General features: G+C 36.6%; 1 protein-coding gene across 1 annotated transcript in view; it reads right to left on the reverse strand.

The window, feature by feature from the left end:
• ITGA4 (integrin subunit alpha 4) overlaps positions 1-25,678 on the reverse strand; it is a 45,952-nt gene extending 20,274 nt beyond the window's left edge. Inside the window, exons 1-16 of the mRNA XM_039322526.1 lie at positions 25,298-25,678; positions 24,165-24,286; positions 16,394-16,500; positions 16,024-16,150; positions 14,565-14,632; positions 13,266-13,395; positions 12,051-12,136; positions 11,219-11,281; positions 10,980-11,117; positions 9,807-9,918; positions 8,666-8,760; positions 7,433-7,523; positions 4,030-4,075; positions 3,296-3,450; positions 2,212-2,369; positions 670-819 (exon numbers count right to left, since the gene is read on the reverse strand). Of these exons, the coding sequence (XP_039178460.1) occupies positions 670-819; positions 2,212-2,369; positions 3,296-3,450; positions 4,030-4,075; positions 7,433-7,523; positions 8,666-8,760; positions 9,807-9,918; positions 10,980-11,117; positions 11,219-11,281; positions 12,051-12,136; positions 13,266-13,395; positions 14,565-14,632; positions 16,024-16,150; positions 16,394-16,500; positions 24,165-24,286; positions 25,298-25,494 (1,845 nt within the window). The 5' untranslated portion in view covers positions 25,495-25,678. The remainder of the gene's footprint in view (positions 1-669; positions 820-2,211; positions 2,370-3,295; positions 3,451-4,029; positions 4,076-7,432; positions 7,524-8,665; positions 8,761-9,806; positions 9,919-10,979; positions 11,118-11,218; positions 11,282-12,050; positions 12,137-13,265; positions 13,396-14,564; positions 14,633-16,023; positions 16,151-16,393; positions 16,501-24,164; positions 24,287-25,297) is intronic.
• Between the last annotated feature and the right edge of the window lie 302 nt (positions 25,679-25,980).

Here is a 25,980-nt window from a genome sequence, read left to right on the forward strand (position 1 = left end):
CGCGGTTTCGGCATGATGCATCCGGCCCACAGGCCGGCAGTTTGACACCCCTGATCTAGAGGTATGTATTAATTTAGAGCAGTTATGTTCAACTGCTTTTCTATCCTTTATATTGAAAAAGTGAGTATCAGAAAATAAAAATATTTGCCTTGATCCAGAAAACTATGCCAGCAGCAGAGGTCCTACAATGTTATGTCTGAACTACTGCCTGATGTTTTCTCTAGAGTAAGGCAATAAGTCAGTCATTTGGCATAATATGTAGAGAGTTTGTTTACAGTTTGACATTTATAGAGCTATCCAAAGTAAACACAAGGCTAGGGCTTCATCATGTCCCAGTTACATTAAAAGAATTGGATGAATCACAACAGCAGATCATGACCCAAGTTCCATATGGTTTTAATAGTTACAGAATTTAGCACCAACATGTGTTCTCTTTCTCTTCTGCATGAGAAAATGCTCTTTCTATAGTTTTATAAGCAATGTTACAAAATCCATAATTTAGTATAGCTAATATTACGTGAAAGTCAGGCCTTTATTCTTACCCACCATAAAGCCCATATAAGTAAAACAATCCTTCAGATGAGGGTCTGAAACAGAAAAGTAGCCCATTGCAACTGATGTCCACCAGCTTGTTAGACTTCTACTGTCATACAAGCCAGGAACACATACCTTGCTGTGCACAATATTATCTTCTTTCCGTTGCTGAAGTACTGGCTGAAGTGAATGGAGTTCGTCCGCATTTCTCTTCTTCAAAACGTGGTGTCCCAGGTGATAGGTAGCCTCAACCCGTATAGGAGTTTGAATATCCCTTACATCTTTCTAAGCATATGAGATCAAATAAACGAATTGCATAAAACTGAGAACAATATTCACCAATCAACAATATAAGCAATTTCTACTTTTCGGCACTTATCCTGAAATAACACATAAGGTGTCTAGTTTTGCATGGCTGCATACACTCCAAATTTGAATTCTCTCTTAGAGTGCATCTAAGGAAATCCATTCAAAAGAAAACCCCAGGCAACGGTATGCAAAAACAAAGGCCAAATAGCTTGAACATTGCATATTTAAGAATATTTTTAGCATAATTTTTATTTCTATGTTAAGATTTTTCATAACACAAAGCAGGTGAGATTTTATTGCTTAAGAAAGATACTATGCTGATTATCTGATCAATTTATAAAGCTCAGACTGAGTTGTATTTAAATGTTTTCAGTCCCTTAGATTTATTGTACTATAATGCAAATTGAAGTGCTGCCTATGTTGAAGTACTAAGGAAGGACAGTAGAAGAACGAGCATAAATCTTGACACAGCAGTGAAGCTGATATTCCATTCCTCACTTTGATTAATAGTGCAGTCCTGACTTTACTAGGATGCAAGTCCCATTGAGCATAATGGAAGTCATTCTTAACTAAACAGTAAATTTATGTCTAAATTCAAGATACGGAATCTTGTATGCTACAGGAATTACTACACTTATATGCTGGAATGAGTACAATTTCTTTACGTTTATCTAAGTATGGAAGGTTTTACTGTAGATTGTGTTTAACTGCTTGTGAAAATAAATCTACGCCAAGTATCACAGATTATATTAAAGTTGATTAAATTATTCCCCTGGAATGGGAGATAGGCTGCCACTGACTGTTCTTCCACAGGTTCCCTGCCCTAATTTTCAATAACAAGTTTGCTTTGATCAGTTCATAGGTTTTACAATTCATTCTAATTTTCCGCAAGGTTTCCCTGCATCTGCTCTATATTATTTTCACTACACCAATTAGCTATTATTTTCTCAGGTATTGAAAAAGCATGATTTGAAAAACAAGTTTGGTACTTGACACCAAATTCACGTAACCTGAGTGTCTTCCGACAAGTTCAAAAGGTACAGGAGGAGAAAGAAAGAGCTGATTTGTAATAGATGGGAAACATGAGTTGTGATGTAAGAACCAAAAGTGTCTATTTTTATGTATGGCTTGAATAAATCTTGGTAGATGACCATGGTCAGAGCTTGCTGCAGGTCCCCTGACAGGAGGAGGCTAGAGCAGAGGTCTGCAATCTTGACAACTTTAAGACTTGTGGACTTCAGCTCCCAGAATTCCTCAACCAGCTAAGTCTCAAAGTTGTCAAGATTGCAAAGCCCTGGGCTAGAGCTTTTTGGATGACCTTTCCAAGTGGACACTTCCATCCCAACAAGTCTATGAAGACAATGTTACCCTCATGAATGCCTGATGGGTTCTGCATATAAAATTGTTGTTGCTATAGATCCGGACACTTCCAGAGGTGGCCTCAGAGGTTCCATTAGAGGAAAAATAAAATCTTGCTGCAGTATCTGGCCTTCTATTAATATCCAGGCTTAGATTATAAAGCAATACTGTAAAGATTAAAAAAAAGGAATAAAATAAGAAAAAAAAAGTTAGAAACATTTCCGTATTCATTAAACTGATGGGTGAACTACTTATGTTAAAATACACAGTGTATTTAAGCTGTAGGTGGTTTTACGTTTCCAGGATTTTCTATCCAATCTTTGGAACATCACTTTTTATTACTAAATCTTAGTGTGTATTCAGAATCTGGTTTGTGCTTGTGTGTGTGCATATAAATAAGAGGACACGTCAATGTCTTTCTTTTAGCGCGACATAGTTCTCTGCCTTCATACAAACTTAACACTGCTTAAAGAACATGTAGCTTTTCTCCAGAGTGTGCTCTAAGTTTGTGATTTACCAAGATACAACAATATGCATAAAAGACTATGTACTTAACATTTCTTTACACGGTTCTGAAAAGTGAATACACATGCGTATGCATATATTTTTGTGGAACATAGCCTGCGATGCCTCATTTTATTATCATAACCCCTAAGGAGGAATACTGTGGGCTAATCATGCCAGGATAAATTACTTTCAAATTATTAACAGTGTGTGTGTGTGTGTGTGTGTGTGTGTGTGTGTGTGTGTGTGTGCATGAGCGGGTGCGTGCACAAGCCCATGCCTTTGAGGGATACCTAGAGAAGTCTATGCAGTTTTCTTGGCAATATTTTTGGAAATAGCTTGCTGTTTCCTTTTTCTGAGGAAAAAGGAACTGGCCAAAGTCACTCTTTACCATGCCTGAGGTAAGACCAGAATTCAGAATTTCCTGGTCATAAAACAGTCATATGTGTTTTAAACCACTGGTAAAATAGCAATGGATAACCACTAAGTTTGATTTATGTATCAGCTAGTAATAAATTCATCTTAACCACCAGCGTTTGTTTTTGAATATTCAGTTATGAAAGTGCTAAGCACAAAGAAAGAAGCTTACCTATGTAACCTGGGATGGTTTGGCTAGTATAGTTAAAACAAAGCATTAGATTAACACACACAGCTGGTTGTCCATTTCTCACACAGTCCAATATGGTGCGGTTTACAGAGTTGGGGTGCTTTAAGGATGCTTCCACGATAATTACTGCTCTTGTCCTAAAAAGGAGGAATTCATGATCACAAGATGCTCTATTAATATTTATAATTCTGGGCGTTCTGTTTTTAAAGACAAACACATTGATTTAGATTCTAATGGATCAAATGACATATTAATTTTGTAGCGTGCATGTCTAACTTTTTATTGTTTAAAAGCAGACAAGATCAGAATTGTCCTGAGCCGAGGACAAACAGAGATTGAGCTTTAATAGAAAGGCATAGATGGGGTTGGAAGCATTGAGTCACTTCTGAAAGTCAAAATCTCTATCTGGAGCAGACTACCCATACTTTACTGAAGAAATGCTTCATTTCCTTTGGCCTTCAAACCATCTGCTGACTGGTAATGAATACCTAATGACAATATCTTAGGATGCAAGAGATGAGTGTGAAATAAATAAATTCTGAGGTGCCCATTGCTTGGAAAACAAATCTTAATGCCCCAATATATTAAATAAGTGATATATTAATATTAGAGTTTAAAGATTAAGATCACAGTTTAATCGAAAGTATGATGAAATCAGATATATATTGCAAATTTTAATTCAGTTGCCTCTGAACTCTAAAATATGTTTGACCTACCTCAGTAATACAGCAGAATCTGACAAAAAAGCACCAACTGCTACATCTGTAAAAATATATATATATATATATATATAAAACAGGAATACAGTTTGAGAACTGAATCATTATAAATGTTCCCTTTGGTTCTTCTTTATCTCTGGATTGAATCAAATTGCTTTTTGACATTATTAATTATAGGACTACATTGATACATTTTTTTTGATTAGAAAGTCTGAAACAGATTTATCAAAATATGGCTTGATTATTTTAATTAATGAACTGAAGAAAGTTCATTTCTAAGTCAGCAGCCCTCAACCTTTTGGGCACCAGGGACCAATTCTGTGGAGGTTTGTCCATGGACCGTAGGGGGCATGGTTTCATGTGCTGCCTGCATCCCGCGGATGGGGTTTCGCTTGTTTGCGCAGCCCAGTTTCTGGCATGCTATCGCCCGGTGCCGCTCCATGGACAGGGGGTTGGGGACCCCTGCTCTAAATGGAAGAGCAATTAATTATAGCAAAAATTTAAACTCCTGCTCAAAATTTAAAAATAGTGATTTACAATTCTCCCTGCTTCTGCAGGGGAAAGGGATCTCTTGGACATAACCACCCCTGACCTTCACATTTTGAAGAAGATCCTTCGGATACTTTGGATCAGTGGCACCTGTGGGATCTTACTGAATTTGTCAGATTGAGAAAAGCAGTACTATGGCATCATGGCACAAACTCCACTTCTTTGGGGCCTTTGTATTTATACTATACCCAATGCAGAAAAAGAGCAGGAATTGCATCATGAATGCACAGTACTGCTTTTATCAGTTTGATTCCCTCTCTTACACATGCTGCTGCTTCAAATTTCATATGTAGTCAAGAACATATGGAAAAATCAAGAGACCTTGAAGCATATCCTAGTTTCAATGGGCAAAGAAAAATAATTTTTCCCCTAGGGATGTGCAGATAAAGTTAGTGCATGCTTCCTAATTTCTTCTGGCACCATAGAACATACGGCCCCTCTGTCCTTCTGTTGGTGGCCTGAAGGGGTCTGATGCATCACTCCAGGAAACATTCAGTTAATGAAAGAGTTCTAACAAAATATTCTCATCAAAAAAGGGACTTTCCACAATATTTGAGACGAAGCATTGGAAGACAATGATATAAATACGTCAAGCGTCTTGTCCATTTTCTTATTTCTCTTTGCTTTCCTAGGAAGTATTTACCAGAATCGTTGGAAAGGCTTATTCTGTCTGCAAATGTGATTGGATTACAACTACCTCTAACACTATACAGGAAAAGAAGAATTTTGTCAACATCATTAGCATCTGTGCTGGTACATCTTCACTTCATACTTCCTAAGAGTCAAATTTAGACAGTAATAGTGGTTTCTTTAATTTCATTTCACTCTTCTTTTGAATCTTCTCAAACTTCTCAATTGAAATCCTAAACTCAGAGGCTATTCCCTCAATGTGACAAATCAGGTTGTTAAAACATCAGCGAATATGCCTGCATGCTCCTGTTCTCATCACAAAATGCCAGGAACATTTGGTAAGAACAGTTCAGAAAGTATTCTTATGATTCATTTTTGGCTTCTCTATGGTGATGCTCATAGGTAGATGCTTCTAGAGTGCAGAATTTATATTGCAATAAGTCATGAACAAAATGAAACAATGTTCTCAAGCTGCCTGTGATCTAGAGAAGGAGCAATAGAACAAACAAGTCTTGTTCCTCAATACCCAACATGTTTTTCACAATATGACCACACTATTCATTATCATGGCCTTTTTCTGGACCACTAGACCAACTGGACCGCACCAGTGAAGGTTGTAGATTGGAGGCACCCTGTTACATTGGTTTTCCTCCTTTCCAGTCTGGGAGACAAACAGGCAAACTCTGCTGTGGAGTGCAACAGGGCCTGGTTCTCTCCCTCATATAGTTTAACGTTTGTATGATGCCACTGATGAAGTCAGCAGCCAGTCTGGGATGAAGGATGCTGTACACTGCTAGTCCAGGCTGTATGAGGATACTTGTCCAATGTCTTGAAGCTGTGTAGTCAGCTGTAACCTTGTATGGTCAAAGTAAGTTCCGATTAAATCCTTGTGACATGGAATCATGATCAAGCTGGCTCTATCCCAACTTCAGTGTTCACTGTAGACAGAGGTGCAAGTCTCCTGAAGGAGTGCATAGGAGTGCTTTATTGTTTAGGACTCTTCCTGGAGTTGTCTGCTAGAGAAGCTAGTGGAGAATTAGAGTTGGGAGACTTTGCCCAACTTCAGTTGGTGCATTAATTGAACGACCAAGCCTTTCTGCCTTTTTGATCAGGAAGTTTTGACAATTGTGACTCATTCCCGTAGCATCCCAAACTTAAAAACTGCAATACACTCTACATGGGACTGCCTTTAAAGATAATCTGGAAACTATTACTCTTCTAAAATGTGGTGGCCTGACTACTAAACTACTAATTTGCTTCCGATTCCAATTCAAAGTGCTGGTTATAAACTAAAAAGTCTTATGTGGCTTATCTCCTAGGTTCCTTAAGAATTATCTCACCCAGGACTTCTGGGGAAGAAATGCTGAACTAGAGACTGCCCCACTAAAAGCGGAGTTGACGATTACAGTTGAATGATTAATTGGCAAATAGACCAACTCACTCCAAACAAGGCGAGAACTTGAGATCACACATAAGTGTTCCAGACAACTGCTCCTTACAATAACAAGACAATGACCTCTGGTGAGTTTAGAGCTTTGGGAGACAAGGGAGTCATCTTCTTTGCTCAAATCATGGTTAGTGCCTTTTCAAAGGACACAGAGTTTGCATACCTAATTATAAGAGTCCTTCACATGAGAAATTGCTGTTATTATGAATTCTTAAAACAATAGGATGGGACTTTTGAAGGCTAAACTTTAGAGGAACCAGAAGAAACTAAAGATTACAATGAAAGTAGAATAATACTTAAATTTGATTTACTAATACAGGATGGAGCAAAATACTAATGTTACATGCAGATATATTGCACTTACATTTGTAAGTGTTTTGATCTTACCCCACTATTAAAAATTTCTAATAAAATTACATGTCTGGTTCTGTTTTTCCATTTTCTTTTCTCTAAGTTGTCAAATTCCAGTACATTAGTCTGAAAAAAAATTAGCATAGCAATGCTTCAATTTTAAAGCATTGGAAAAGTTTGTTTAATTCAATAAGACAGATGCCTATGGGACCATGTGCATATTAATTCACTTACATATAAACCGGCTGTCTTTAAACTGCTTGTTACAACATGTGTGTTCCATGCCAGTTCTATTGTATTTTATTATTTGGTTCATAATGATTTTGATTTATTCATTTAGGTTTATGTCCCAGAAAGGTGGGCAGGAAATTAAGAAAACAACAACATTGCCCAAGTGATTTAAAGCAACCAAAGTTAACTCACCTGAATACCCATTGCTGTCTACATCAATTTTCCCAGATATGGATTGACCAAACATGCGTAAACTGTTGCTGATTTGATGTCCTTGAATTCTCTAAAAATTATTATTAACACAGAAATGTTTGGGGACAAAGATTTTTTTAAAAAAATAAAAAAGCAGAGTAAATGCAGTAGAAAAATAACAGAAAATAAAATCATCCTTCCTTCTGTATGGAAGGTTTTTAATCTGTGCTAAGTATAAATGATGATTTTTTTCAATATCCCAAATACCTTTTTAGGATTAGGTAAACACTAAGCTGCGCTGAGAGCATCCTCAGATCTTCTATTAGGCCAGGACAAAATGGGCCAAATTCTTAAAAGTAATGGGTGGGGCACAGAAAAAAATTGCATTGGTTTCCTTCCATCTACATTTAAAGGAATGCATTTATGTATAATTACTTAACATTACATTAATTACAGGTAACATCAATTATCTTGTCTTTTTTCTGTCACATTAAAAATTACAATTTGGTAACAACTTTGGACAGGGATGGGTTATGTAAAACATTTTCAGCATCTACAAGTGGGCTTGGAACCTAGCATATGCTTCTGTGCTGCTTCCTTAACATATTGTTAACATAAGCAACTTGTTTCTACAATTAGGGGTCTATTTGTGAACCATTAAGTCTGATATTATAACTCACTTAGATTTGCAACTTAATACTAATAGAAAAGGGTTAATATATAGTGGTCTTTTTTCCATTAATGACTGATAAGAGGAAAGGGCTGTTAAGCAAATGGCAAAATACAGTTAGCATGCATAAGGGTTTCGACTAAGAGTCAACACGTGACACCACCAAATAAATGGGACAATTTTGATCTTTGGTAGGTATTCCATCCTTCCTCTTCCTCTGCCCCAACCTACTCCATATATGTATCTGTAACACAGTATTTGTTATTGGGGAACAATTGTGTCAATGCATTCTTACGCTGCATGCTTTCCACTTCTATGTCCTACTTAATATAAAAATGTGAATATAAGAAACTGATTTATACTAGCGTATCTAGTCCAAATTGGCAATTGTCTTCCACGATTCCTCGCTGGAGATTTTCCAAACCTATCTGGAAATATTGGAGAACTGAACTGGGGTCCTTGACAATTGAGCCTGCTTAAACAAACAAAAAAGCTAAGCCGAGTTCTCTGTTACAGCTAGATATTAAAAATAGTAGTCATGAGGACAATATAAAGAAACCTACTTGTGAAAATGTTGGTGATATTCCATCTTCTCTGCCATTGTATATGTAAACTGAGCCTTCTAAATCATTTTCTTGTGGAGCCCCAATAGCTATATCTGTTAAAAACCAAAGGAAAATGAAATTAACCATGCATTAATTACATTGTACTATTCTTTTTAAAATAGAAAAATAATTATGACTAGTCTAAGTCCCTCCAATTTATTTTTTATAGAAGAATCACAAGATACATGAGGAATTATCTTGATTAAATAGAAGAAGAGAAAGGCAGATGTGTATTAGGGGGTAAAACCTCAGAGCTATGGAGGGATATTCCAATAAGCTAGATCTATTGGAGAACTTAAAGATATAGCAGAAACGTATCATTTTCTCTATCTCTATTTAGAAATTAAGCTGCTCTCATAGATCCAGTGCTTTTTTTGTAAAAAAAAAAAAAAAAGGTGCCAGAACTCACACATGTCATACAACCCGCCTTGCCTACCCTACTAGGTTCCATCCAAAAAAGGTGCCGGAACTCCATTCTGGGTGTTCTATGACAAAAAAAACCCTGCATAAATCAGTATAATAGTCTATAATATAGGGAAGCAGTAAAGCGGAGAAACTTCAACTGCTGTACATTCTTACATAATTTGTTTCAGTTTATCCCAAATTATCCCAAGCAAAGGAGGTGAAATCCAATTCCTTTGGCAAAACAGACTTCCATTTCCTGAATAGGTCCCATGCTTCCTGAATATTCTCTTAAAAGTATTCAAGTTCTACCACAATGGATTTAGAGGACATAAATGGATGAAGGGGGAAAGGAAGTTGAATGGAAACCCATACCCAGGCCCTTCTGCCAACATCATTTTTTTTAATCAGAATTCATCATCCTGAAAGTTACATAGAAAATGATCTAAAGAATTTGGAAAATCTTTTTATTGAGAAAAAAAAAAGCTACTGCCAATTAAAGGGGGTGCTAGATGAGAACTCATCAGTTTTGATTAGTTCTACACATAAATGTGGAATCAAAATTCTACACTGTTAAAATAATTACATATTATCTCTAGGCATGCTTCAGATTAGCTGCATTTACAGGCAATACTGAGCAATGGGTCCTATCCTTCCCTTTATACTACTACACATTTTGAAAGAAACTTAATAATACCTTCAAAGCCATCATTATCAATGTCTCCTAAACTGGCAATGGAATCGCCAAACCTTGCTGCATACAAATCACTTCCAGCTAATGCTGTCAGCAGCTCCATCATCTTTGCTCCCTATAAAAATAAGTCTGATTAACCCTGAGTTTCCAGGTATTACATTATAATCATGATGAGCTCGGTTTTACTTTTAGGTGTATAATCTGTATCCTGCAAACCACATGCACCTCTCACAAATCTTCAGGAATGTTACAAATTAAAATGTTCTATGTATTGGAGTCATTCAGTCACACTTTCTATATGGCAATTACTAAGGCTGAAATTGATTAAGGAAGTCATCCCTCATCCCAAATAAGCACACAAGTAAACTGACTAAACAAAGGAGAAACCTAAATTAGAGACATTTAGTCCCTGTTATGTGACTTGACTTCTGGATGAAGGGGTACTTTAGTAAATTACAAGTATAAGATGAAAAGACCTTTTCATTAAAACTATCTTATGTTTATATAATTTTGAGAAATCAAAATCCATACCCAGAAATTAAAAAGTAGAGTTCCTGCCAATCATTTTCAAAGTGGGACTATACAAATGTTCAAACAGCATTTGAAGGAAAAGAAGCCATCCATTGTAGCTAACCATTTTCATTAAAAAGTTACATGCCCATGCAGTTTCACTTCCATGAATATTCTTTCAATAGCATTATAAAAACATAAAGAAGTAGCTGTACTTCCTAGCTTTTTGATACTATCCTCCAATTTCTTGGAAAAAAAGAGAGAGGGGGGACATCCAGGAAATGTTTTGCATCACTCTAAGCTAACCAGACACAAGATAGAAATTAGTCAGACAAAGCTGAGGTACCTCCAGATGTAAAGGATTCTTCTAACACTACCAGTCAGAACATGACTTTTCTTTATAGATGTGTGGCAAAAAAAAAAACATAGTATGGAAGAGTTGAAATATTTGGACCATTGTAAAATTTCATTACCGTATTCTGACAGTTTCACAATATATGCTTTATCTAGAAATGTGCTGCATTTCCATGTTAAAATATATTAATCATTTCTATTTGCAAAAGAAGCTATCAAAATAATAATAAGCATTATGAAAAAGATGTTCCTAACACTGGATCATTATCCATTTATAATGGATAACACTCTTCAACAAGAATGAATACTTACAGAACCTGTGTTGAGGTAAACATAAACCCTTCCTTCTTCTCTGACTTTACTCTCCATGGGCGCTCCAACTAATAAATCTGAAAGGCCATCCCCATTAAGATCCGCCGCACAAATAGTAGCTCCGAAGTAAGAACCAAACTACCCACAAAAAAGAGACAATGGTTAACCATGAAATCAACCAAGGGGTATGAATATATCGTGACATTTAGCAAACTTTATAAATGTAGAAGTATTGTCACCTTTTTACCCCTCAATTCGCTTAAAATTGATAGTTGTTTGGGTTCAATTTTAAAAATGTAAACCTGAAATAAACAAGAGAGGTCAGCTGCATCAGAAGCCCTAAACAAACAAACAAACAAAAAGCAAGAATTTTCTTTATCAGCAGAAGAAGCTAACAATATATAGTGTTTCTACAAGGTGAAAAATGAGAAATGGCCTGAATGGGGCAAATGCTGAGGCAATGGGGTTTGCAACAAGCCGGAGCAGTTTTCATGAACTGCCTGCCCTGTGTCAAGCTGCTTATGTTGCACCATTTGGCTAACTTGTTTGCTGTCTTAGCTAAAATAGAGGAAATTACTCCATCAGTTATAATGTAGGGTTCAGCCACTGATCCAGCCAGCTTCTGTACACAGATCAGTAGTTGGAAATCATTCCTTCTTTGCTTCAATCAGCAAAATATCTTGGGTCACTCAATGCAACACTGATCAACTTAGTAAACTCTCTTGGCAATGACCTGAATTAGACATTTCACTCTCTGACGTCCTCTAGCAATAAAAATGCACTACTTCATGAACCGTCTATTAATACTTGGTGGATGAAAGTCTGGGGACCATTGACTATCTCTTGCACAACTACATATTGGCAGTTGCAGCCACAGAAACAAGCAGCATATGTATACATGAAAAAAATATGTTCTGGGAAAACATTTGTGAAAAAAAAAATAGCCCCAGGTTATTTAGTTATCACCAAAGAATCTCTGGCAGATAGTTCTTCTCTGTCATTGCAAGCTATGAATTTATTTCTACACAGAAATATTTTTATAATCTACCACATTAAAGAAAAACCTCTTACTTTACCAGTCTGGTCCTGCTGGGGAGCACCTCCAATTACTTCTGAGCTACTTGCAGAAAGGAAGTGACCTGCTCCAACAGAATAACCTATCCATAAAAGAACAGTGAATGGAAGCAGTGAGTTTTCCAGTGCAGCATTCTGTCTCATTGCAAATAATCTGAAAGTTTAGCATTAAATGAATTCTTTATTTGAGCACTGACTCCCATAATTGGGAATGAGTACGCTTGCAAATGAATAAGCAGATTAATTCGGTATCTGTGCTCATATGCCCAAAAGTTGGATATCCAATCCCTTTAGCAATCTATTTAGGTACTACTATTAGGATACTTCCATAGAATGTGGAAATATGCTTCTATACAGTAATCCCTATTTACACCACTCAGAATGCAATCAGGTGACTCTGTTGTTTATCTCACACTGTGGGTGGGAATATATGCCACCATATGCTGAATTGGCATATTCAACATACTCGGCTGAGCAGAATTACTCTGAACAAGGGAAAAAAATGCTGAAGTGTTTGTGTGTACACCAAAGTTAAAATTGGTAAGTTTGTCTATAAAACCAACTTCCTGGGTGTGTATATATATATATATATATATGCAGTGCAATCACTGAAAACTGCTTTGCATATGTCCTGTTGAAAATCTAAAAGACGGATGATTTTCTTAAGAAAATGAAACAATGCTTTTAGTTAGAATCAGTACTCTCTCGATACATAGATTTTCTACATAAAGAATGCAATAAACTAATGTACAGGACACATTCTTGGGACAAAAGAAGAAACTTCAGTATATATGATATGGTGGAATCTGATTTGCAACCCTCATTACATAAATAAAAAGCAGAGCACAAGAAATGTCTCAAACTCAAAATATTTTGCATAACCCCACAAAATTCCATACACAGGGAAGCCAACAAAATCCCTTAACATTTTCCTTTCTAAGAATACCAATGAAATCCAGGTAGGGCTCAAAGGTAATGCTGATCATGCTTGAGGTTTCTACTTAGCTCCACAGCATGCTAGTTTCTCACTCACTTTGTACACTGAATTTTAAAATTAAACCAGGCAGGGCAAAATACGTAGCCAGCACTAAGGAACTCATGGCAGGAAGCTGCCTTGAGCATCATCACCTTCCTGCCATTTTTTGTCTGGGAAGCATATTGTCAGGAGACACATTAAGCTGAAGGTTTATACACAAATATTAATTTTTTTACCTAAATAACTTCCATACTTTATTTGATGACTCACATCCAGATATGAAATAAATATGTTTGCTGTTTTATTGTATACAAAGATGGAACCAGCCCAATAATCTGATCCTGGGGCTCCCATGATAATTAAATCCTAGAAGAAAGCAAAAAGCTTAAGTCTTAACTTAAAACATAGTTTGGAAGCTACAGTAGCTATTCCATTGCTAAATACATCCAAGCAGGCCAAATGAAAAAAGGCATTTTGTGAGTAATATACTACACAATGTATCTTTCTCACATAGAGCATAAAAAATCATAGCAAAGTCCGCTATTTTCTCAACCTGAGAAAGAACGTGGTGAGTTTTATCATTGCTTTGCATGAATAATCCCAGCTCACATTATAATTTATGTTCTGTTAATTTCAAAATAGAAATGTTAGGCCATATACAGGGCATTATATTTATTAAAAAACCTTGTGACAGCCTTACTATCTTTGCAATAGCTGTCCAAGGTCACTAACTGGTTTTGATTGAAACCAAACAACAATATTCCATCTTTGCTTGGAATTACAAGGTGTCACTGTGGCAACATCTGCCTCTCAGAAAGAAGAGGCAACAAGCTGTCTAGTGAGGACAACCTGAGACGTCTTTTCAATAGCTCATTTCACTCACCCCTTGCCAAGGAAAGAGGTGGTGGTTGGGGAAAAAAGAGAGAAAGAGAAAGGTCAGCCTTGAAGGGCATCAAGGAGACGCTCCAGTCTGCAGCTGGATGAAATAGCAGCAGCTTCCCAGGTCTCGTTTCAGCCCTTTGAATTAGCCTGCACTAACTGCACATTTTCCAATACAGGTAGTCCTCAACTTATGATCACAACTGAGCCCAAAATTTATGTTCCTAAGTGAGAAATTTGTTCAGTGAGTTTTGCCTCATTTTACGACTTTTCTCGCCACAGTTGTTTAAGGGAATCACTGCAGTTCTTAAATTAGTAACACGGTTGTTAACTAAACCTGGTTTCCCCATTGACTTTGCTTATCAAAAGGTCGCTAAAGAGGATCACATGACTCTGGGACACTGAAAAATGTCATAAATGTGAGTCAGTTGTCAAGCATCCCAATGTAAATCACGTGACCCTGGGGATGCTACAATGGTCGTAAGTATGAAAAATAGTCATCAGCTACTTTTTTCAATGCCGCTGTAACTTCGAACAGTCATTAAGTAAACTGTTGTAAGTTGAGGACTACCTGTATATTACCAAATTAAACATATTTTATTTCATGAGTAAAATAAATAACTTCAACAGTGAAGTAATAATCTTAAGTTACACACCTCAGTGTAAAATGTTGATATCCCAGCTTGACAAGACCCATATTTATCTCCATATTTTCTCCAAAAATCTGCATATTTACCATGTGATTCAGAAAAAGAACATATTAAGACTGATGAACTAAAAGAAATAATTCTTCACGAATATTACATGTTTTCTACAGTTGTTTTGACAAGCAAATTGGAATTAGCTAAACTACTGCTACCTGACGGCAAGTTAATATTGTGCTTACTAATGCCAAAAGAATACAGGTTTTTGAAAAGCAATTTTTCAAAAGAAACCATCACTATCCAGTCTCATTTCCAGAACTCCAGTTTATATAATTTAAATAATGAAGAGACTCATTGTGGAAAATATTTTCCCCGAAAATAAGACCCAACTGGAAAACCTAACATCATTTTTCAGGACGCTCGTAATATAAGACACACCCCAAAATAAGCCCCAGTTAAGATTGTCAGCCAGACAGACGCATTTAGTACCGTATTTCTCTGAAAATAAGACCTAACCAGAAAATAAGCCCTAATGCATTTTTTGGAGCAAAAAATAATATAAGACCTGGTCCTATTTTCGGGAAAACACGGTATATGTACTGTATGCTACGGGTTTTTATTTATTTTCCATTTTAGGCTTTACTGACAAGAATTGTTTGAATTGTTGTTTTCTTCCACTCCCTTTACAATTTTGGACACGATCTGGTGGAAAGAATATTAGAATGTTCCAGGTAGGTGAAGTTTAAAAAAATCCTGGAACCCCTGATCAAGATCTCATGATAGAAAACTGGCTCTGTTCAAGTGGATATTTCTCTCTCTAAAGCTCTATTTATTTTTTCAGGCCTTGACTCTGCCTCAAACAAAGACAAGCTTGCCTTGGTCCAGCTAACTTCTACTTTTAGTCTAAATCAGGATTGGAAAGCTTGTCAGATAATCTAGCAAAGAGGAAAACAAAATAATTTGCTAAAGTTATAATAGTCAATATCTTGAGGAATCCTGGAAAAACTAAGAGAGCTGATGACATTTTATTATTATTGTTATTTTTAAATGGGTTTTTGTTCATGGATGGAACCCAGCTGTATTGGGATGATACTCTAGGGCTGAGTTCAGTCTAAGTTCAAGGAACACTAAGACCTTTTTTGCTTCATTCCTATCCATGTCTTCCTATGGATATATCCGGCAGGAAACACTGAAAAAGACACCAATCATGCTAACTGTCTTTCAAACCCAGTCTAATATTTCCTTTTATATAAATAATTTTAACACATATTTGCAGCCATACAGAGAGATATACTATAAAATGCCTTTGTAGGATTTCCAAACCATTTTGTTAAACATAAGCATACCCTGCATTCAAAGCTGCCTCAAAATACTGTATATGAGGCTGAACACGAAGTCTTTCCGGTCGGCTCTCCTCCAAAATGTTTACAATTCTATTTTATATTATTCATTAGCAAGACTTTCTACTTACCCTTGTAGCAAGGACATATTCTTTGACTTAACAATGTTCGAAAATTGGGAGGTATCTCGTAACAAATGCCATGTGGAAGTTTGTGCTCTGAAATATAGTATATATTTTTCCATCTATGTCCACAGACCTAGATAAAAATGAGACAGGAAAACAAGTGGGATGATTTAAAAAATAGCTTGACAAAGTATAAAACTACTTTCAGAGCCACAAAGTCAGGCCAATAACCCATCAATCAAATCCTACTATAGGATCTCAAAGAGAAATATTTCAGAAATATTTTTGCCTGTAGAGCTACTGTTTAATTTGTTATCAAACTAGAGACCTTTCCCAAATACTTAACTTACACAGGGAAATGTCAGATAATACTTACAACAACAGATCCATTTTCTCCTGGCTGCCTTGCTAGGCTCACCCCCAACCACTGATTGTCTCTTTCTTCGGCACAGGTTTTTCCACACCGTTCCCCTTTTGGATCACCTTTAACAAAAATAAAATGAAATTAAGGTTTGTATAGGAACCTTTGAAAGTACTCAAAGCACAGCATCACTGCAGAGCTATCCTTAACATGCAGATAGTCTTCGAAGTATGGTTCTAACTGGGGTTGGAATTTCCAAGTAAAGCAGTTGTTAAGAGAAATATCATGTGAACAGTCCCAGCCATTCCAGTTGTAATCATTAGGGCAGGACCTCATGCTTCTTCTGCCCTGTGTGAACTGTCTCCATTTCAATTCTTCCTACACTGTATTCCACCACTGCCTTCCCACTGTTCTCCACACCCCAGTTAACTTTCATTGTTTTCACCTCACCTCCATTCGGCTGGCTGTTACCAGCTTGCCTCAAGCCCCAGCTTGTGGAATCTCTGGGCACTGGGCTTGCCTGTGCCCCCCCTCCCAGCTACTGCAAGGAGGCTATGGTGGCAGAACACAGGGACCTCTTCATTTTGGCCATACAGTGCAGAGCAGCCAAAAGGCAGAGAGAGTGAGGAGATAGCTGAAGCAGGATGCAGCAACGGTTATAAATGCTGGCTGGTTGCTTAGAGCCCAAATGTAGATTGTGTGACCATGGGGATGCTGCAGGGCTTACAAGTGCTAGGTTTTAAGTCTATTTTTTCAGTGCTGTCATAACTTCGATCAGTCACTGAACAAACTACCTCTACATTGTCTATGTGAAAATAAAGTTATAATTAAACCTGTTAAGTTTCCATAACTCAACATTACACCATAATGGAGATGCCATAAAATAAAACGACAATGCATAGTGCAGGGGCTCTAAACTTTTTGCCATCATATGTCCTTGTAATCTTAGTTAATCTTACTCCTAAATATAATCTTTATGTACAAATCTCTCCTGAAAATCCAAACACCAAAATAAACAATTGAACAATGAACAATGAAAACAATACAATGAATCTTTGGAAAATATGAATTTGTTGTAACAATGCAATTATAAAGTTCTTTACACTTCCCTAGACTGTTTGCACCTCAGTTTATTATGCAGTAGTATGTGCATTAGGATTATGCATTAGTAAAGGTTTGAATCAGTAAGCACAATTTACCCACTAAGGTAGTCAATAGCTATAACTAGAATAGAATAGAACAGAACATTGTCCTCAGAATTCTTAGTTTCATAGCAAATCCATCGTAGGGAGGAAAAAACATACAATCTAAGCAAAAATCACATAAATCCTCATAACCAGATTAACAAAGAAGACTTCTAAGGTGTCTGTTACACCCAGCTGTAAATAAGAATTTGTATTTTCAGATAACCCACATTTCCAGTTGCCACATATAAACCACATGGGAGGCCACCAATTTCCTTAGTGTGATCTAAGGCTATGTAGTTATCAATTACTGCAGATCTTCATTACTGTATCTAATGCTAAAATGCTCTTCTTTGATAGCTTTTGTTTTTGAGTGCATACCTTATAGCATCTAATATTTTCATGCTGAGAAATAAGAATTCTACTTTTCAATCTTATATGACTTTGATGAGTGTACATTGTACAGGTACATATGTTTAAAACTGGCTATAAGTCTAGTCCAGGGGTGTCAAACTGCCAGCCCACGGGCCGGACGTATCATCCAGAAGCCACACCCACCCCATTGCTGGCAATGGCAAAACAGTCCCGACATGTCTGGTCTAGTCACATCCAACAATGGCTTTACCAATCTTTCTCATCCTCTCTCTCCACTCTTGCTCCAAGTTTTAGAACTGCAACTTGCCAAATTTGGAGAAGTACATATGTACTGTAGTATCTGATTAATTAAGCATTGATTAATCATTGATTTCTCTAGATAATTCTTCATTAAAAAGCTTGAAAGTAATTTCTGGATGTCAACTCATAATTTCACTGGAAGGTCACAGATGTTCTTATAAAAACTTAAGGAAAATACATAACACTATCTCAGTTATTATTATTATAATAATGTTTTTCAGCCACATTCTGTAATTCCAGCAACATCGTAAAATAAGTTTCATTCCAGGATTTGAAGATTAGAACTGTTTATGATTATAGAAATACTGTGCATTATTGATTTCAGAGTAAGAGATTAATGTATTTTATATCTGTATCTGTATCAAATGAAGTTGGAAATTATTTTATTTCCTCCACACACTTTTTTCTGCAGTCCCAATTTTGCTCTTTTTCTGACTGCTTTTTCTAACTCCTATTTTTCTGTTTCTCTATATTTTATCTTTTCTTAAAATTTAATAAAGGTTTTTTTAAAAAAACAAAAGTTTCATTCTCAGTGCTGATTAGAACTGGGAATGCTGTAAGGAATGGAGAACAAAACTGTCATTCTGTCAACTCATAAGTGCACATAACCGAAGTAGGTGTGTCCCCAAATACTGGTTAGCCTGCATATTACTTTAAGCCATCTGACCCAACCTGGTTAGCCCTATTCCATCAATGGCTGTATTTAGGATCAGAAGTATGATTTTGCTGGATTTTTAGCTTACTTCCCTGTTTGAACTATTTAGCTGTTAATTATCTCTTCTATATACCAAATGTAAAGAGTATAGTATAGTATGCTGCAAAGAATACAAAAAATTAAAAATAAAATAAAGATGCCTTTAAAGGAAGCAGAGCTCATTTTCAAAATATTCTGGAAATATGTATGGTGTAATGCAAGAGAAGCACTTAATATTAAAACAAAACTCCCATTCTTTGTAAAATCCTGGGATTGTATTTCCTAAAGTAGATAAAATGTTTATTTTGAAATACAAACCATTCTAAAAGCAATTAGTATTCTTTTTTACTCCAGTATATTTCCAGTTGGACTGATACATATGATTTGTAGTTGAGAGCTAATTACTTTAGAGCAAAACTATGTATAATTATGTCAAAGGTTCTTCCTTTTTACAACTTGCACTGAAGAGTCAAAAACGGAATGCATGTAAAAACAGACCCAAATTTATGAGCAAGTATATAATGTTGTAAATGAAAATGAACAAAAATGCTTCTGAAATCCAAAATCAGTCTCATATGGATTAACTCTTAGAGGATAAATGTTTGAGAACTTCAAGACCACTTCCAAGAAGCTGGAGAATCCCATCATATATCTACTTAGTCTTCTCATGGCTAAACTATCCCAATTCCTTTAGCCTCTCCTGAGATTAAATATTCAATTCCTTCATTATCCTTCTTACTCTTGTCTAAATCAGTTCCAGTTTCTTTGAACCTTTCTTAAAGTGTTGTACTCAGAACAGGATATAATACTTGAGGGAAATCTAAACAATGCAGAATGTGGCAGACCCATAACTTTCTATGATGTGGCAATTAAACTTTGGTGGTACTGCCTAAAATTGCCCTTTTTTTTTTGTATCCACATTACACTGTTGATGCATACTCAGTGCCCAATGACTATAAGATCTTCTTGACAGTATTATTACTGAACCAGCTAGACATCATCAATATAGTTCTGTTTTCTAGGTTAAGAATTTTGCTTTTCTGCAAAATTTAATTCTGTTGATTGCTAAAACCTAATTTAAACCTATATAAACCCGATTCCTACTACCTTCTCCTATTGGCATCTTATGATTTATCACTTGTTGTTTGTATCTTATGATTTATGATTGCATCTTATGATTTATGATCTATGACTTACCACTTTGTTGCTTGTATATACACTGAGAGCTTATGCACCAAAGACAAAGTCCTTGTATGTCCAATCATACTTCACCAATAAAGAATATTCCTATCAACATTGGATTTTTTTAGATTTTACTCCAGCCTATTTTTTTTCCATTTACAACTGAGGGCATGAACATACCAATACTCTTTCTTCCTCCTATTTTTTTTATAACAACCACTCTGTGAGATGAATTGGACTAAGAGAGAGTGACTGGCCTAAAGTTACCCAGCCAGTTTCATCCTAGCATAGAATTAGAACTCACAATCTCCAGGTTTCTAGGCCAACACCTTAACCATAACACCATCTGGCTCTCTTTTAAAAATCTGATTTCTGCCTTTTGGAATAATAAATATCCCACCATCACTGCAAATTTGGTATTTTTACAGCTCTTCACGTTTCTAACAGAAATAAGGATACGTACAAGGCCTAAGACTGAACCTTATGGTATCTCCTCAAAATCACATTGCAGTGAAAAGCATCCTGTGAGCATATTTCAGTACAACTATCCTTCTTCTGCTTAGGATATTCAGCCACAGAAAAACAATCACCTTTCAGATAAGATCATGGCCCTCTTCCCCATTCTAGCTCATCATCTAGCACGTGGGACTGCAATTCAGTGGAAAGGCATATGCTGTATATGTAGCAGGTCCTGATCTAATCACGGTAATCTCTAGTATGGTTAATATTGCTCTGTCTGATACTTGGGAGAGATTTCACCAGTTATTACTGAAAGTATTGAGCCAGACAAACCAGTGGTCCAATTTAAATCTCTTCTTGTTCCAGGTTTTATTTTATTTATTAAATTTATATGGTACCCACCTCTCGACCCAAGGATCTCTGAGTGGCTTAAAATACCATAAATAACAGAATAAAACAATTACAGGATTAAAACACTAAAATATAAGACAATAGAAGTCAGAACATTAAAATTGTTTGCCACGTTCCATAAATGATTATGAACATGAGAAAGGGTGAATTTCAACAGAGGAGAGAATCTTGTCTGTAAAGCAACAGGAAGCAGGGTTTGTATACTAGTTCCAACTGCCCCCCCCCCCAAAAAAAACCAGAGTAACATTGTACAAGTTCTAATCTGCCTTTAAACTAATTCAATTTCTTCATGTTTCTTAGTTTTTAATTGTGACCCTAATAAAGTTTAGGACAAATCCATCACAATTAAAGGCAACAAATCTCCCTTGCAGCTAATTTGATTGTTTCTGTATGGCTACAAATCTATACAGTGCATACTTTGGTGGAGGAAGTCATTTTCAGACTCATACTTGTCTATGCTGAGTTGAGCATCACAATAGCTTTTTTGTGCAACTGCTTTGGAAATGATTCTATCCTCAATTTCTGAGTATTTGCTTTTGTATTTAACAGACAATCCCAATTCCATTCTTGAGCACAAATTCTAAGCAATTTATTTAATTCACTGCCAGAAACCACAAGATAAAATCTATAAAAATAGAGAGTAATAAATGATAAATCTTACAGGTTGTGGTATTCATTCTGAAAGTATTTTTCAAATGCCGTGACCTGTCTGATGACATACCAATTTGAAAGGGCATCTTTGCTGAAAGTGCAAAGTGCACATCTTTCCTCGCTGTGAAAATCAATTTATTCAAAGTTGTATTTTAGTTCTAGGCTTACAGACTTGGAAGTTTAGCTTCAGGTTTAGTTATGCTGCACCTGGATTCAAGACTTCAATGTTTAAATGAATTTACTGGCTGCCAATTAGAGGTAATTGTTTTCAAATTAAGAAAACCAATGAAGGTCTATTTAATCAATATCTTGGTGGCTTAAAAGAAATTGTTACTTTCCAAAGTTAAATGACAATTCTTCATGAAACTCTTTGTTTTATTATACTGTATAAACCTTACACAGACTGTTTGAACATACTTTGCTATGGAAAAGAAGCTACAACTAAACAAACAATAATACATCTCTCCTTTCCTATAGTCAATAAATGACTTATGTTGTTATATTACACTATATTATACAGTATAGTGTATATTATACTATAAAATACACTTACATTTACAAGAGTTGGTGACCTATAACACATTAAACCAAATTCAATCAAGCTACATTGCATGTGTGAATTAACCTCCTGTATGAACTGCTAAAGTTCACACAATATACTAAGCCATTGTTTTGTTTTGATTTGATTTAGCATGACATGAATCAACTTGATTCATGAGAAGGCAACACAAAAATTTGCAAATAATAAAACTAACTTATTCAGCAAGTAAATCATGGTTCTTTGTCATTTGTGAGGCACATTACTGAGTGATATGAAGATAATTTCCCAAGTGAAATAATGTAATAACTTTCTTTGGTCCAATTCCTTCATGGATACTGTAAATACTTCCATTTGAATTTGCAGCTATAAAGTAATGAGCACAGATATGTGATCCAATCTACAGGAATCCTTAAGATTTAAAGAAAACAACTGATCTTTCACCTAGTCTTCAATGCATCAACACAGAGATTTTACTGTGTTCCCCAAAAAGCCTACGGGGATATGTAACACTCAATATGACCCTTTTCCTTGAATGGCTATGTTTTACATAAAGCTACACATTATGGCAGACAGATGCTCAGTGCTAAGAGCACTCCTTTGCCAATTTATCATGAGGTCTTCCACTTCCAGCATCTACTCATTGAGTAAAATGCATTTCAGTAACTGATATGAAAATCAATCTCCACTTATCATAATTATAAAATTCTAGAGGTCATTCTCCTTCTTTTGTTTACTGGCTAAAACTAAAACTTTGTCTCTGAAATTCATAAAGTCTAATTTCTATAAATTTTAAAGAGTTCATAAGCTTCTGAATAAATGTTCCAAACTTTGTAAGAAGAAACTGAAACTATATGAGAGAACAATTTTAAGTTCAAGAACTAATTCAGTGTCAACAGCTAAGTGATTTTAATCAGTCAATTGCCTTGAATTTTAATTATTTTGGTAGTCAATATCTTGTGTGCTTTAACTACACTTTTAAAGTGTATGAATACACTTCAGAGAGGTGCAGGCCATTACAGACCTAGTTATGCAGAAATGATTTGCCATTTATATCAATTTGTGAAGCTTTTCTTTTGTTTGTGAATATTATTATACCCAAATAGTCCATTCAGGTCCAAAAATTTTATTGCTTGCTGATTTCAGTGCATTTTAAAAAATAAGCACTTGGTAAAAGGAAACTGAACTGCACTTTTGACAAAATATGCAATTTGGAATGCAAGTTTTCCAAATTTAGTTTGTAACTAACAAAACATGTTGCTTTGGATGTCTTGCTGAGGAAACTATATTTAAGTATATATTATATTTCAATAAATATTAATAGATACATTAATGAAATAAAGAAGAGAAAAAACCCAAGTTAAAGCATCAGAGAGCAGATGTTTACATATTTACCAAAGGAAGCACTATCAATAAAGCTAATAAATATTTTTCTTCCAGAATAATCAACTTTTAAATGCTGACCTTAATCTTTTATCATTTCATTTTATGAAAGCCATGACAGTGTGGCACTAGAAAATTACTAAAAAAATGTAGATTTGCTATATAAATGTTATAAATAATGAAATAAGGTGATGCAGAACATTCTTGTAAAGTGTTTACCTAATATATTTGATCAACAGATCATGACTGAAGCATTTCAAAGAACTTCCATTTTCAGGTCATCAGGAGCTGACCAGTGCAAGAGAGGATTCTCAAATTAATATGGCTAGTAATCAAAATCCCCAAGGACAGAGAAGAGTGTTTATCCTTACAGTGAAAGCACAGGAGGAAGATAGACATAATCTAACACTGAATTGCTTATACATAGGTTCTGTTTTCCGGAAGCAAAGTTATGTGCTTGAATGCTTGCATTAGCAACATTTTTCCTAATAAAACTTATTAAATCTGAGCCAGGGAGAAGTCTTTCTTTGCTCTTCTTCTCCAGGCCTGATTGTTGCTTAGATGATTGGACAACCAACAAGGTGAGATCAAATTTCCAGTTCCACTCACCCACTTGGAGAATCTCACAATCTCTTTTAGGATTATTTCCAATTTGGCATCTGAATATTGCCCCTGGATTCACCACCGAGCTATTACTGGGCCAGTTGGCTTTAGGGGCTCCAGCTATAAGCCTGAAGGAAGAAAGAAAAAGATTTAAAATACACACACAGAGAGAGAGAGAGAGACAGAGAGAGAGAGACAAGCAGTCCAGACTTGAGTAACCAAGCATTCATTCAGTGCCTGGGACTTGCAGAGATACCAAGAAAGAAACAGACATGAATGCTTCCACTTATAAAATTGGAAGACTCTCTCTCTCTCTCTGCATTAATAGCTAGTTTGTGGTAAGTATGGAAGGGACAGCACATGAGGAAGCACACAAGCCATAACCCAAATTTGATGGAAGTAACCCTTCTCTGGCTGGTAACCTATGGTGACCATATTTTCTTGGAACAAATAATGGACAAATCTGGAAAAGGGGCAAATCAGAAAAAGGTTCATAAGGATAAATAATTTTATGGTTATAACTTCACTTTGCAAAAGAAAATTCAAGAACAAAACCCAGTAAACCCTTTATAAAAATACATATTTTAACAAAACTATCTAAAAATCAAACCGTACATGTAAATTTATTTTAAAAAGTTAATTCAGTTTCCAGATTTTTTCATATGTGTGTGCATTTTATGATAAAAGATTAAAGACTAAAAGGACAAAAGTGAAGTTTTTGAACAACAAAGACCTCCACAGGGACAGCTTTCTTCAACAATAAAAGACAATATTGCCACTGCATTATTCCAAAAGTGTCCAAATCACTAGGAATTGCCATTCTAAGTCATCTGAAGGCACCAAGGTCTGGAAAGCTGCGATGCCTCTCCACCAACTGCTGGAAACAAAACTTTCCCGGATCAGGAGGCAGCGCGTACCTTTTGGCTAGCCTGACTCAGAACAGAAGGTCTCACCTCCTGCTCTGAAACCGCCGATGAATAAAAACCGTAACCGTCCAAGGCAAGGCATACTAAGAGTTGCACTTGGAGTGGGGCCTGAATGTCAAGGGAGGGAGAGAGACGGGAGGTGGGGGGAGACAAAAGCCTCCGTCCCACGGGACAAAGCCAGCAGCCTCGAGAGAAAAGCCCCCCTTTACTCACCACCGGCTGGTGCCAAAGCTGTGCAGCAGCACCGAATAGCCGAACAACGTCCCATTGAGCCCTTTGAAGACCAGGGGGCTCTGAGTATCTAGATTGTAAGGGCGGCAAGCCGTCGGGCAACAACTCAGCAAGAACAGCAGCTGGGCATGCCCGGTGGAGGAAAATCCCATCTTCAGCTTGTCCCAGGCAGCCCTCATTACTAACTTTGGGAGGGAAGAACGGACGGAATGGATGGGTGGGGGTGAACTATTGAAGCAGAAAAAAGTTGGTGGCCTCCGGCTGCTTCGCTTCCCTAAGACTGGATGAGACCGAGCCCAGGCGACAGGGACGGGGAGACACTCCCTCCGCCGTTTACAGCCACTAAACGCCAAATCGGGATGGCTTCTCATTACTTACTATTGCTGACGCTGCGCTTTAGCTGCCCTCTCCCTTTCTTTCCCCCCCCCCTTCGCCCCACGGCCGCTTCGGAGTCGTGGGGTGGGCTTTGGGGCCGGCTCCGACAAGCTTCCGGGGGGGGGGGCTCACCGACCCACCCACCCACCCTTTTTTTTTTTAAACACAGCGCCAAGTTACTCCGGAGGCGGCGTCCGAGCGCTCGGGGCAGCCACAGCTGCTCTCAATTTGGATCCTGACTCTGCGGATGTCAACGAGGCGGGGGTCGCGGGCGTGGGGAGAGAGTGAAA

Source organism: Crotalus tigris, unplaced genomic scaffold (assembly GCF_016545835.1).
Source record: "Crotalus tigris isolate CLP2741 ecotype Arizona unplaced genomic scaffold, ASM1654583v1 scf7180000024116.2146003, whole genome shotgun sequence".
Taxonomy (NCBI): Eukaryota; Metazoa; Chordata; class Lepidosauria; order Squamata; family Viperidae; genus Crotalus; species Crotalus tigris.